The sequence below is a fragment of the Labeo rohita genome, chromosome 23, assembly GCF_022985175.1.
Source record: "Labeo rohita strain BAU-BD-2019 chromosome 23, IGBB_LRoh.1.0, whole genome shotgun sequence".
NCBI lineage: Eukaryota > Metazoa > Chordata > Actinopteri > Cypriniformes > Cyprinidae > Labeo > Labeo rohita.
Genome location: NC_066891.1, coordinates 6,087,546 through 6,102,066, shown reverse-complemented (window position 1 = coordinate 6,102,066; position 14,521 = coordinate 6,087,546). Strand labels below are relative to the sequence as shown.

General features: G+C 37.0%; 2 protein-coding genes across 4 annotated transcripts in view; one reads left to right on the top strand and one right to left on the bottom strand.

Annotated features, from left to right (window-relative positions):
• Positions 1–2,370, bottom strand: part of LOC127155029 (cadherin-11) — a 97,257-nt gene extending 94,887 nt beyond the window's left edge. Inside the window, exon 1 of one of the 3 annotated variants that reach the window (XM_051096970.1) lies at positions 2,272–2,370. The gene's annotated coding sequence lies outside the window, so the exon portion shown is untranslated. The remainder of the gene's footprint in view (positions 1–2,271) is intronic. The other 2 variants (XM_051096971.1, XM_051096973.1) reach the window with 2 other exon arrangements.
• Positions 2,371–6,977: 4,607 nt separating this feature from the next.
• On the top strand, positions 6,978–11,948 carry rnf146 (ring finger protein 146). Its single transcript, XM_051096881.1, has 2 exons — positions 6,978–7,191; positions 9,121–11,948. Exon 2 carries the CDS (start codon positions 9,122–9,124, stop codon positions 10,247–10,249), a length of 1,128 nt encoding a protein of 375 aa, XP_050952838.1. The 5' UTR covers positions 6,978–7,191; position 9,121; the 3' UTR covers positions 10,250–11,948.
• Positions 11,949–14,521: the final 2,573 nt, after the last annotated feature.

The following is a 14,521-nucleotide window of genomic DNA, read 5'->3' as shown; positions in this document are numbered from 1 at the left end:
CATAAGCCATACCAGATTCTACTCACATGCACAAATATCACTAACAAAGTGCCTTCATATTACAGCATGACATATGAATATGGTAATTATACAACACCATGGTAAATATTTGATGGTTTAGCAATTTAAAACAAAGAAATAAAGACAGACATAAATATTAGTATCATACTTTTACTGTTGTGAGGTAACATAAAATTATTATATATTTTTTTTCTTGAACACTCATTTTTTATTTTAGTTAAATATTAGAAAATACTTTGATTTTTGTTTATTTTGTAATTATATAGTTTTTATATTTTCATAAAATAATGATTATTTTAATTATATATATATATATATATATATATATATTATACATAATTATTTGTATTTTAAATTTTATATGTTAATTCAATAATAATAATTACTCTTAATTATTTAATTATTATTAATAATACACTTTTGGAAACTCTTTATAGTATGTTTGAAGGAAGCTAATCCAAATCTATTTTCTGGGTAACTTGGCTTAACATTTATCACCTTAGGATATTAATATACCATTGTTTTGATATCTAAGTGTTTATGTATATGTACATATATTTATATATTTATTTATTTTTCATTTTAATGTACCCCCCCCTCCTTTTCTTTTCTTTTCTTTTCTTTTCTTTTCTCTGATTCTTTTATTATTATTTTTTTCATGTTAAAGTTTATAAATTCAATAAAGACAGCGCTGAAAAAAAAATAATAATACACTTTTGGCCAAGTTGTGCAAAAGGACCTCTTTAGTGTCTGTGTTGGAATGTGCTAAATAGGCGGTAATTATTTTTATCAATACGTCTCAGTACTGAAATGAATATAAATGAAATTTAACATCAGTTGAGGATTCATTCAATATTTACAATGCTTAGAATTACATATATATGCAAATATAAATGTAGCCTATAAATATAAAACAACACTGACTAGTTTTTCCATCTTAGTTTTTAACCACTACTGCATTCTGGGATTGCCAAAAGAGACATGCAATGTTGGCTTAAAAATTGCTCAAAGAAGGTATCTCTTGGAACAGACTTCACGTCTGGAAGGTTCTTATGATGCGGCCCACATATGCAGCTTGCAAGGTTTTGGAACAGAGCCCTAGACTTCTGATGACATCCCATATACTTCAATTGTTCTCACATCAAGCAATTTATAATTACCACATTCTAATCTACATTTTGAATTGTATACACTACGTGGTAGATTTATGAATCTTAAAAGCCCTAACAAATCCATTTTCAAGACGTTTGTGAGGATATTTTGTCACATGAGGAAGTCCTAAAGTAGGCTAACATAAGATTTTAAGTCCAATTACACAAATGCTTGTTTCCCTAACTAGTGAGAGTGTCTAAATGAGAGTATTTTAGTGTACACAATTCATTATCCATTGCCCAAGATGATACAGTAGTTCAGTGGTTTTCATTTTAGCATCTTCATGCTTAGTTTCATAATTGCTTGTTGACTAAACATTCTAAACATTCTTCATACAAAATATAAATTAAACAGCATTCAGTGTGACAATAAACCCCGCCAGACATCAAAGTCTTCATTAACTCTTGTTCTTTTTCAAGTTCAGTATCTATCTATCTAGACTTTATCTGAGAGAATTGGAGTATCAAAGGCGTGACAACTTGCCCCGGTCTCTCCTACAGCGTAACATGCACGCACACACAGATGTTCACTACAATAACGGAGAGAATCAGAGCAGCTGGTGAGGTTGTAGGTTCAATCCCCACAAGGCTTGATGAACTATCCACTATTGTTCCTGAACCGCATCATGAATCATGAACTACAACCATGTGTCTTTGATCAAGACAGTTAACCTCAGGTCATTCTAACAAGACTGAATCTGTAAGAAGTGACCCAAAAACACTGAAGACGACTGGAGCGACTAATTAGCTAGTAAATGAGCAGCCTACAGTGCGCTGCGAGTCCGTGCGCTCCGGTAACCGGTCACCGGTCACCAGTGCGCGCAGCGCGGCTCCATCTGTCAAAGATTCAGCCGAAGCAAAACCGAAAGATGTATTTCCCAAATGCATCCACATGAAACGCGTCCAACCTGCACACATCAGCGAGCATCTGTCTTTTCCCACAGCACATGTCTATGGAGGCACCATAAGTGCCTGTAGATAGGCTATCCAGATATCCAGCGCATGTTTCCGCTTTAATAAGTTTGATTATGCTGATGACATATCAGACGCGTGTTATACATGCAACCTGCCGCTTATAAAAAAACACATCAGATCTTACCTACAAGAGGCTGATTTTAAATGACACCTGGAGAGTCTTGTGTCTTGTGTTGGTGAAGGTCTGAGAGACAGACACACGCACATTGAGGAGCGCGTACTGTCCCCCCCTCTCTCTCTCTCTCTCTCTCCCTCTCTCTCTCACGCATCATCACTATACAGCGCTGCGCACACTTAAAATAATACTAGGCTTTTTTCCTCACATTTCTGAGAGGATAAAGGCATTTCCGTAACCCAGAACTTAATCGTTAGAATATAGTAGGGATGTCACAAACATTACGTGAGGTACATTGACTGTATTTAACATTTATTAAGTGTATGTATCAATATACTGTGAATAATCGCTGAATAAATAAATACGCGATACTGGCCACCTGGTCGTACATTATTCTGCTTATTACACTTGCCAAATAAATTCATATATATAATATTGATTTACAAAACCTATATTGCAATATAGCTCATATTTTCATATACATTTGTTTGATGCTAACTCAATTTTTCTTTTTATCGAGCTCTCCGTACCTTTTTGCGATTCGCTGTTTTTTTTTCTCCCAAGCATGTTTCGTTTTCATACAAATCAAAATTTATGTTCAATTTTAAAGTATACTCAAGTCCTCCAGACAATTTTGTCAAAGGATAACCGTTAGATGGCGCCAATTAGCTATTCGAAATTCGGACATATTCCACGTTCTAACGTATTTTGGCATTTGAATGAGAGAACGCGAAGTCACAGTTTGGTCAGTTACCCGGATGTCAGTTAAGCGGCCATATTGGAGATACTCGGATGTAAACAACAGCATTAAGTGCACAGCTAATGTACTACTGAATATGTTGTTCTGCTAATTTATGCTGTTTAAACCACAGAAAAAAAGTGTGGAAGCTGCTAAATCATATAGAGAAGTATTTAGTAAGAAGGAAAGGGCACAATATTTTGCCATCCTAAAGTTAACAGGTGGTAAAGATACGTACGAGCAGTATTAAACAAAATATTAGACTAATATTTCACTTTACCTGACTGGAAATGATAAGAACAAACTTGAATGTTGTCAAGATTCTTGCCCTGGAAATCCTGGTTTATTTTGGCCAACCATAAATGTCTTTTGTTCCTCAGACAGTTTATTGCACTCTTTTATAACTCTTGTTATAACTTTTGGCAGTCTGTAGTACTCCCGGTATGTTTTTTCCAATCCGAACGATTAGTACAGCCCAAAACATGATGATAATTGAACATTTTCAGTGGCAAGTTAGTTTCAGCAAGTTTCATTTGGTTCAGTGGCATTGTTTACGTTCAGTGCCGCCAATACGGCCGATTGATGACGCATTGTGAAAACACTCTATAGTCTTTGACGCGACTTGCAGATTAGATTCCTGGATAGATGAACACTGATTGTGTAGAGTTTTTTGATCAGTGAGTGCACAGGTAAAACCAGACAAACCATGGAATATTGTAATTAAATTAAACAATAGTGATATAATGTGAAAATAACTGAGCTGTTATATTCTGTCGATTGCAGTATTGTGAAAACAGCACAAACACATTCTGACCTTACAGCAACTAAGGTAAGAGTGGCAGAAAGACAAATCTGACCATCATGGTAACACACAAAACTACAAAATAATACACTAAATAATTTAAGGCTGATCCTAAACTACTATTTTATTGGACATACTGCATCAGAATTATTTTTTTTAAATATAAAAAAAACCCCACAGAAATTATAAGGTAATTCCTGCTTCCACCTATACAAGTTTAACCTGGTGGACGATAAAAACAATTCCACAGAGACTTGAATAATACAGAAGGGTGGACTTGGCCCACTTAGGAACCACCCCAAACACCTTAGCAACTGCATAACAATGTCCTGGCAACCATCTGCAATTGCTGGAGGGTTTTGTAAAGCAGCACTTTTTTTTGAGGAAATATCTACTTGATCCAAACATTACCTGCATGCAACAGACACTAAAGTTTTACTGCCATGAAATGTAAACTTTGAGTGCTGAGATTTACAAACACACACAGCCTTGGAGTGTTTTATATACCACAGCAATGTAAAATAACATTTTACAAATCACCTGCAGTGTTCACTGAATAATTTTCAACTGAATGTAATTTTCAAATTTCATTCAAACACAAGAAAAAACTTTTTTCCAGCTCAAAAAAAGAAAAAGAAATCTATTTGCAGATGTAATGCAGCCATAAATGTTTAATGTTTTACATGCATAATCTTGAGCTTAATGCTGGTCTGTTTTGAGGTTTTCTTAGCCTTGAAGTTTAAATTCTGTTACATATTAACACTCAGATTTACACTGGCTGTTTTATATACCATCTTAAAATAAAATCACATCCTAATTATCATTATTGTTCCACAAATTACCCACCTACAATGCTCACTGAATGATTCTCAACAGTAATTTAAACACGAGAAAGTTTGTTCTATTTGGACATTTTATAGGGCCATAAATGTTTAATATTTTGCTTGCATATTCTTGATGTTGCTCCTTTTCTGTTTAGCCAAAACTGAAGCGTAATTGCCTTTTAATTGCCTTAAAGTTTATAGTCTGTCAGAGGATATTGCTTGGGAGTTTCAGCGCAGTATATCAAGAACTTTATGCTGAAATGTTTCCAGTATTGCCTAATAATCTACTTGTAATCCCCTATATATGCACAATGATGAATGTGTGCCATGTAAACTGTGACCTGGGTTCGTAAATGGGTTCCCACAATACAATGCTGTCAGCTTGTTTCCCTCCGAGTGTAATTTCAGCAGGGATCCAGCTCCAATCTGTTTATTTCTAATTTTACCGTATACATAGAATAACAATGACTAGGAGAATATTTGCCTCACACGCAGCCCCAATAACTGGAGAAGATGAATGCGTGGCATGGTACTCTCATACCTGCGAGTCTGTGTGTGTGCGTTCATTACAACGCCCCAGTTTAGCTGCCTCCTCTCCTCTGCCGTTGATGGTATCTTATTGTTACCAGGTGGCTGGCAGTGACAGGAGCGTTGAAAAACTGCTGACAATAAGCCACGGCTCAAAGGAAAACGCGAAAAAGGAGGACACGCGAGCAGTGTGGTTCTTCCTCGCGAAGGCGTAAGGGGTGAAGAAACCATGTTAGAAGGGAAAGGAACGAGATCCCTGGGGAAACGTTCCAGCGAGTTCCTGTGCTTTAGATGATGGTTCATAAACTACCATCATCCTCCAGGGCCCAGGGAGCCGAAGCTGAAATACTTCAGAAGTGCCAATAAATGAAAAAGTGAGAATTAGAGGAAAGTTTGGTGAGCCGAGGGGAGTAATGGAGACCGATGGACCATGCGAAGGAAACCCCCCTGAGGAAGAAGTGAGGTCTCGTGTGAAAGATCTCATGTGGCCGCTGTCATTCACACTCTGAGAGGGGTTGTGCGCTGTCGTGCTAAACAGCTGTGGAAAATGAGCACACATTGATTTCATGCATATGGCACCCACGCATGTAAACACACATGCACACACACATACACGCACACTGAAGACTCAGCCATCCTAGCGTAACAAAGCCACGGGGAATAAAGCGTTCTTTTCCGTTCTAATTTAAGAATTTCTCTCATTTAATGCCGTGTATTACACACGATTGCACGCATCAAATGATTATCTCTGCATCACGACACCAAGACCATTTTTTTCCCAAGAAGCCGAGAAGAGTTATTTGATCTGCTGTGAAACAGCATTCCCTTGAGCGCAGATGTGACAAAGAACATCCAGCAACACGAGATTTTAGTGTAATACAGGAAGAACAAGGCTACAGATGGACTGCAGTGTGTCTGGTGCACATGCTGTTACTTAAGCAAAATCCTGCAGGCGTGCAGTGTGAATATCATATTTTAGGATAGGCACGGATCTGTTTATAACTGTACTGCCTCCTATAATTGAGATTAATGCAGTTCAGTGGGCATAACAGGAAAGATGCCAACATTATAATCCGATCCTCGGGGCCAGGTGTTGAGTTTTCACTCGCAGTGTAAAAGAAAACTTCTGATTCTGCGTACAATTAAACTGATGTGCTCTTAACCTACTTGCAACACTTAAAAATAGATTCCTTTTCTAGTTGAATTAGTTGGTTATGTAGGCAGATTTACTACTAATCCTCAGGGGGACAAGCAGCTGTTTCCCTGCTTTTTTCCCCTAACACAATTGTGCCCTCTAGTGACACTGTCTTGAAAATATAACATAACACAAAATGGACGCATGTGCGCACATCACAGTCTAGATATGTGACCACAAAACTAATAAGTAGCACGGGTATTTTGGGTTAAAATTTTCGATTGTTCTTTTATGCCAAAATCATTAGAATATTAAGTATAGATCATGTTCAATACAGATATTTTGTACCCTACATATATCAAAACTTAATTTTCGATTAGTAATATGCATTACTAAGAACACATTAAGGGCGATTTTCTCAATATTTAGATTACATATTTTCAAATAGTTGTAGCCTATGTCAGCTAATTATTATTATTATTATTATTTTTTTTTTTTTTTGAAATAGTGTTTTTCTTATGCATTTTCTTATACTTAGATGACAAAATCTTTTATGCTGGGTCTTAAGATGATGTGGATCTGTAAACGTTTACATTTAGATAAAGTTTCTTAGCAACTTAAACGCTAAACACCATCACTGTATTTCATGATACGAGAGTCGTATTTTTTAAGGTTCTGCGCAAATTTTGCGCAGAGCGGATGCGCACGAACACATCAACGGTCTTATTATCACTGAGGAGCCGTAAAAACATTATTGTGTTCATCTGTGTCGAGCGAATTCTAACCTTACCGATCCGTTTTAGTCAATAAACAAACAATGAGTGATCATCCGGTGACTAGCAGATGAGCCAAATCTGATCGTCGCTGAAAGAAAAAGGCGAATTTTCGGCTATTTTGTCAGGTGAGTGAACTGAAAGACATTCAGAGAAGACGCAGCAAAATCACCAAAAATATAAATGTTTATTCAAGTAAGCCAGTTTACGATGAAAATATGTCATTTTACATGTTTGTAATTTATAATTCGATCGTTTTAAGGGTTTACGGACTGTGTTTTAATGTTAAATAAGGCTGTTCTTGTTATGTTTTGGTCAGGGGTGTTGTCCTGTCTACAGGCCTCAATCTGATCTATCAGTGATCTGATCTTAACATCAGCACATACAAAGCCTCATACATCTCATTCATTAAATGTGTGTAGTTGGATAATTTATTAATATGATACCTACATGTGTAAATAGGTAGATTTATGTAATTATTATTTGAGTTCTTGAGGGATTTGGGCCTGTAATGCAATATAAAAACACATTCAGTTTAACCGTTCAACATAAAACCGTTGATTGAGTCGAAATATGTATGTTTATTATGAGAATATACATTTATATATTGTTTATATATTTTTTTTTTTATCAATAATGTACCTTTTGAGCTTTTGTTGATGTAACATTTTAATGATTTAATTTTATTATTTAAAATGTAATTATTTTATTTGGTAACACTTTTGTCATTTGTTAACTATGAATGTATTAACTAACATGAATGACTGAACGATACATTTGTTACACCATTTAATAATCTTTATTATATTAGTTAATAAAAATACAGTAGTTTATTGTTTGTGTTAGTTCGCAGTGCATCAGTTAATGTTAACAAACAAGTTATGATTTTAATAATGTATTAGGAAATCTTGAAATTAACATTAAGATTAATAAATGCTGTAGAAGTAGTGTTCATTCTTAGCTCATGTTAACTAATGTAGTTAACTAATGAAACTTGTAAAGTTCTACCATTATTTTATAGTTATAAACCATTTAAAACAATTTAGTGAAACATTTGTTAAATATATAAATGGAACTGATTCTTGATGGCTAATATTAATTTAAATATTTGTATACGAGTTGTTTACAAAAATATTTTACAAATATTTCTACTTTTTAAATTCTTTTTTTTTTTAATAAATGAAACATTTTACTAATTTGAGTTTCTTTTACATGTAAGTTGTTAAATATTAATTTTTAATTGTATTATTTAAAACAAGTCATTTTTGTTAACTTTTCTTAACAATATAATTGATTCTTTATGGCTGGTATTCATATAAATGTTTGCGAAGAAATATTATAATATATTTTATTATTCTTATGTGTTATTTTTATTTTGTCTCTGTGTTTAACCTCACCTGATGTAACATAAAAGTAATGTCTGATATTCTAGTATATTCTGTACCAGCATCATAAAATGTCCCGTAAATGGTTTGGCTGTAAAGGATTTGGGTCATGATATATTTAGATCATTTCTGCGTCTGATTTGGGGCGCTTGCCATTATGAGCATACACGGGTTGTCCTGTCAAGCCAGACGGTTTAGGAAACAGTTTTATAGATGTGTAATAGTAAACAAAGATTTTGAGTGTAAATGAAGAACAACATATAGTATAGTTCTTGCTTTCATTCATTATGCTTCTGATTTCATTTCAAATGTGCTTTTAAATAAAAAAACAGCTCTTTTTATTTTGTGTTGCACAAGGCTTTAGTTTTATTTTGACAGATAAGGCATGAATGGCACTCGTTCTTGTAAAAGTGGATTTATACTTATAGGATGAGAGACTGGAAATGCAAGAGCTTTAATCGGACAGAGCAACAATGAACAAAGAGCTCAAGCAAGCACTGTGTACTCGTGACTTTTCTCAGCTTGGGCAACATAGTTTGGCAAACAGTGTCCCGTTTGTTGCATCTGCTTATGTATCACTGATGTTAGCTTGTGTAGGCAGCACATTTCTCCAAACTTGTTTTTCCACACATCTTTTCCTGTGAAATCATTGTGTTTTTATTTTCTTTCCAGCATGGCTAGCTGCGGTGAGGTTAATCTTTCCGTGGACTCCCTGACTTCAGGCAAGAAGGTGAGTGGGGAGTCTGTGACGGAGGGAAGCCCGTCCCCTTCGTCTCCTTCTCTGCCCATTCCAGAGTGTGCAATCTGCCTGCAGAGCTGCGTCCATCCCGTACGCCTGCCATGCCGTCATATTTTCTGCTTCCTATGCGTGAAAGGAGCTTCCTGGCACAGCAAACGCTGCGCCCTCTGTAGAGGGGAAGTGCCTGAGGACTTCCTGGAGCGTCCCACTTTGCTCTCGCCTGAAGAGCTGAAGGCTTCAGCGACGGGCGGACGCGGTACAGGGACTGGTGGCCACGCGTGGTACTACGAAGGACGTAACGGATGGTGGCAGTACGACGAGCGGACTAGCCGAGAGCTAGAGGACGCGTTCAACAAGGGCAAGAAGAGCGCTGAGATGCTGATCGCCGGCTTCCTCTACGTAGCCGATTTGGAGAACATGGTGCAGTACAGGAGGAACGAACATGGCCGCAGGCGGAGGATGAAGAGGGATGTGGTGGACATTCCTAAAAAAGGCGTGGCCGGATTAAGACTCGATCCAGATCCCAATCCCGCAGCGGGAACAGGAACGGGAACAGGAACGGTTCCCACCGCAGCGCCCGCCGTTGCGGATTTAAACGGAGCAGTTGATGGCACCACAGCGGAGCGAGAGAGTTCGGCGGATGGAGCGGACACTGGAGGCAGCGGAGTACGTCCCCAAGGCGTCTTTGCTGCTGCTCCCGTAAGGCCGCCAACTGTCTTAGGTGGTCACCTGACCAGCCCTGCTTCCTCCAGTGATATTCAGCTTGTACAAGCTCTCTCCCAACTCAATATGAACCCCACTGAGCAAGAACCAGAAGAGGAAGATGCAGACGATGAAGACGATTCGGCCGCTCCGGACGCCTCGGGATACGAATCCGAGTCTGGCACGAGCGAGGATGAAGACGAGCAGGCTGGGGACGAAGGTGAAGACGAGCACACAGAAGGCTCCCAGGGTAGGCATAGACTGCATCAGTTGGACAGACCGCCCCCTGGTGGCGGCCCTGCGCATAGCAGCGATCGCTCGGGGTGCCCTGACGGTCAGTGCACCGTTACGAAGGTCTGACCGCAGCACAACTACAGAACTCCTACCCAACTCCCACAACCGCTGGGGATTTCTAACCAATCTCTGAAATGCAAAAAATGAAATGAATGAACCATTCAAATCACTGAAACACGGTCTTGGATAAGGGTGGAGGCTTTGGGGCGGATGGTTTTAGTGTAAGAATAGTGCTTGTCTTTCTCTTTCAGTCTTAGAGGACTGTACCAGGGCTGTACTCTTTAATGGAAGTTACAGGCAAAACTACAATAAACTAAAATACTGTAAATTGGTCCAACCATTACGCTTCTAATTGCATTCATGTAACAGAAATTAAATACTCACAATTTTTCACCCTGAAATTAATAGAAAATGTATAAAATATATTTTACACTAGGCCTTTAGTGAGCATTACAATTTTTGTGTTTTCATAATTACACACATTTCATCCTAAATTCTTATTGCTCTAATGTATTTGTTCTGTAAGTTATTATTCATTTTAATTCTTATTAATGTAATAGAGAAATGTATCTGAAAGTTGTATTTATTTTTATTACATTAATGAAAATTTAGGGAAAAATTTTGCTCTATTATAAAGGTTTCATTTCATATTCATGTATTAAAAGATGTTTTTTTTGTTTTTGTTTCTTTTTTTTTCTTTTGATTTTGGGGTGAAATATATTCATGAGATTTCATTACATCTAGCATGGCTCAACACCATTATCCAGTGGTTCTGGAGTCATGCAGTAATAATGTACTGTGGTGTAGTGAAGTTCTAATCTTTTCATAAAAATATGCCATATCAGCTTCTACCCTGAGGCTTCTGCAATACCATCCGAAAATAATTGGAACTGTATGCACTGTTTTAATAATGATAAAGTGAAATTGCATCTCTTGGTAGGAAACCCATATACATTGCATCTTACTAGTTTTGTTGTTTTGAATATAACACTTTTGCAGTAGATCACAATGCCTGACTTTATATTTTGCAAAAAGTATTATTATGGAAATGTAGAACATTTTGTTATGCACCACCTGGTATAGAGCCTTATAGATCTGCAACAAGTGGTAAGAAAGTTTTGGGTTTTTTGGTGAAATGACAAGCATTAGATGCAAAACCAGCATAGTTTCAAATGCAAAACCTAATGAGAAAAGAATTTATTGTAGTTTTGCCAAGGATTCCTCTTTAACGCGCTCTAGTCATTAGAAAACCTTCGGTCATCTTACATTTACTACTTCTAGTGTTTCATGATGTGAGGTTTAAAACTCTTTAACGTGTGTGTGTGCATTTGCGTTTATTTTAAGCAACTTGTCTTTATTCTTCTGTCTCATCTTGGTGTGCTTTATGTGTTTCATGCATTTGCATGTGTTGCTGTGAGCGAGGATGGAGCCCTGGACTACAGCGCTTTGAACTCTGGGAAAGGCGAGTTTTATCAGATATTGTAATTTGTAGTTGTAAAGTAGTCCTCAGACTGCAGCACACCGAGTGAGTGAGTGGTTTTCAAGCATAGATGTCCGATTTTTCGAAGTTTTTTGAAATTTTAATGTTATTTTCAAACCTGCTAATTTTCATCTCCACTTGTTCAAGGTTCTTTGTTGTCAAAGCAAAATGAAAACTAAAATCAAGAATAACTTCTTTTTGGTGTATTTTTGTTTTAACTGTGTTGTTTTGTTACCAGGTTTATCTGAGAAATAAAGTGTTGTCTGTTATCTGTCTGAGATCAAACTGTCCTGATGTATATTTCTTAACTTAGGAAGGTTTGCTTGTTAAATAACGTTCATTATTTTCTATTTTTCGACCACTAATATTATGTATGGTCCAAATATGCTAAAACCGGAATTGGCCACCAATGCTCTGTTTCAGAAATCAGCAGCAAGACTATCAGGACTTCAAAACTGTGTTTCGTTAGAGCAGAATAAGTTCTGAATATTAAAATATCTATAGTTCTTACAGGAATAGTTCTTTCTGAAAAGTCCTCAATGACTTTTGATTCTTTTTTTTTTTTGCAGTGAGCTGATTAAAAGCTTGACTTCCAGAAACTGTGTAAGCCAGCTGTTTGGAGTTGAGATTTTTGAGAAAGCTTTTGCCGTTTTTATGTGCAGTATGCATATGATGCTGAAACTGCTTGAAGACGATCTGTGCTGGGTAAGATTTACACACAGACTTTAGAATCAAGTTTTATAATCATTGCAATACTGTATCTTAAGATGTGCGATATGGCCATAAACTGATACTCTTATGTATATCAAAAATATTCTGCTGTAAGCAGAAGTGGCATAAGTTCCTTTTACAAAGTCAGCGACTAGAATTTTGTGAAAGTAGTAGTTCCCTCAGGCTATCCAAGATGTGGAAGAGACATTCTTCATCAGAACAGATTTGGAGAAATTTAGCATTACATCACTTGTTCACTAATGGCTGCTCAGCAGTGAATGGGTGCCATCAAAATGAGAGTCCAGACAGCTGATAGAAACATCATCATAATCCACACCACTCCAGTCCAGTTAAAATTATACTTTATTGTCCTTTGCAGGAAATTTGTCTTGGACTCAAGGCTGCAACAATCCACAACAACCTCACAAAACAACAACACTTTGTTAGTTAAAATACCATCACAATTACTGCAGTTTACTACTTAACTTTTCCAAATCTGTTTTAGTGAAGAAACAAACTCTTCTGCATCTTGGATAACCTGAGGGAAAGTAACTTTAAGCAAATTTTCATCTGGGGTGTACTATTCCTGTAAGTTCTGTTACATAATGTTAACAGATATGCTGATGCCTTAACTGCATACTTGCATACAAGTTTCAGGCCATTTTTTTGGGTGCTCAAAATGCTAATTTGCTCCTAAAAATAACTGAAAAATGGATCAAAATATCCATATACTGTTCAGATTTCTGTCCCATCCAGTGTTCTCCAGAATGAACCTGCCCCTTTTCCAACACCCTATTGGCTACAGGACAGAAAATTGTGCATAATGCCTCCTTTATGCGTCCTTTAAGCGCGCGCTCGCATGAACTAGATCGTTCTTGAAAGCAAACCGATGTGCACTAAAAACTACAATTAAAAAGTCCAAGTTGAATTTCATTGCGGTTTCAGATCAGTTCAGATTTGAGTAACTGATGCAATAGGACTTCATGCTGTCTGTGTGTGCATGACCGTCTGTACAGTATGGATGAGCGTGATTGTGACAAATATAGTGACATAGAATATAGCCAAGACGGTCTCAGTGATCCGTATTATGGTGAGGATTTCGCTCTAGTCTTCAGACCTTGTGGAGTCCGAGGTTCATGAACCTAGGCATCTCCCAGTACAGACCCATGTGGCACTCCTGTAAACTCTTTCAACTCTGTCAGTCACCAGACAGGCAGACATCTGTCATTGCGTCTCTATCCCACCACTACAGGGGGTATGGGTTGACGGATCTACAGTAGTATCTCGCTCCTTGAATAGCAAAGGGAATGTTTTTATACTAGCTGTTCGCCTTCATGGCTTCAACCAAACTTGGCAGCCTGATATTTCAGGACGTGCTTTAGGTCTTTATGGTCTTACTTTGAGGATCGAACATGTATTTATTGTGTGTGTGGCTGTGTATTTAAAGGACAATGTTCTCTGGCTGACGGCATTCGGCGAACATGTTGGCTCTGTGTCTGAGATGATCTCATTCGGTAATGTCTGTGTAATCATTAATAACTTTCATATGACACCTCACTGCACTGTTGACATCTCAGCTCATTTTCTGCTGTGCTCTTGGTCACGGCGCCGGCAAGTATGCATGGGTCATTCTCCCGGATCAGATCACAGTCTGCTTTTTAACCAGTCAGGTTTTAAAGGCACGATATCAAGGGTATAAAACAGTGTATACATTGTAAAAAGAAAAGATTATTCTGAGGTGTAAATAAAACAGAATTTTAGGGTATGTTACAAAATATACTGTTTTAGTCTTTCTACTTCAAAATTTCATTTAAATTTAATTTCTTTGTAATTATTTGTGAAATTTACCTGCAAGTTCTGAATAAATAAATTGTTTCAGCACCAATTTAATTTTTTTTTAAAGTGTATACTAAAAAATTAGAAGGCAAGTAACACAGTTCAACATAAAATTATTCAGAGAATTTTTGAGGTCAAAATTTACATACATCTTGCAGAATCAGAAAGACCATGCTTGCAGAGCTGAGTAAGATATTTCACATAAAAGATGTTTACATAAAGTCCAGAAGAGAAAACAATAATGACCCCGTTCGCATACGCTTGATTCTTAATACTGTGTTGTTACCTGAATGATAAATTGTTTACTGATA

Bases quoted from the DNA above. Each gene is read 5' to 3' on its own strand.
- rnf146 (XM_051096881.1), top strand. From the start codon at position 9,122: ATGGCTAGCTGCGGTGAGGTTAATCTTTCCGTGGACTCCCTGACTTCA.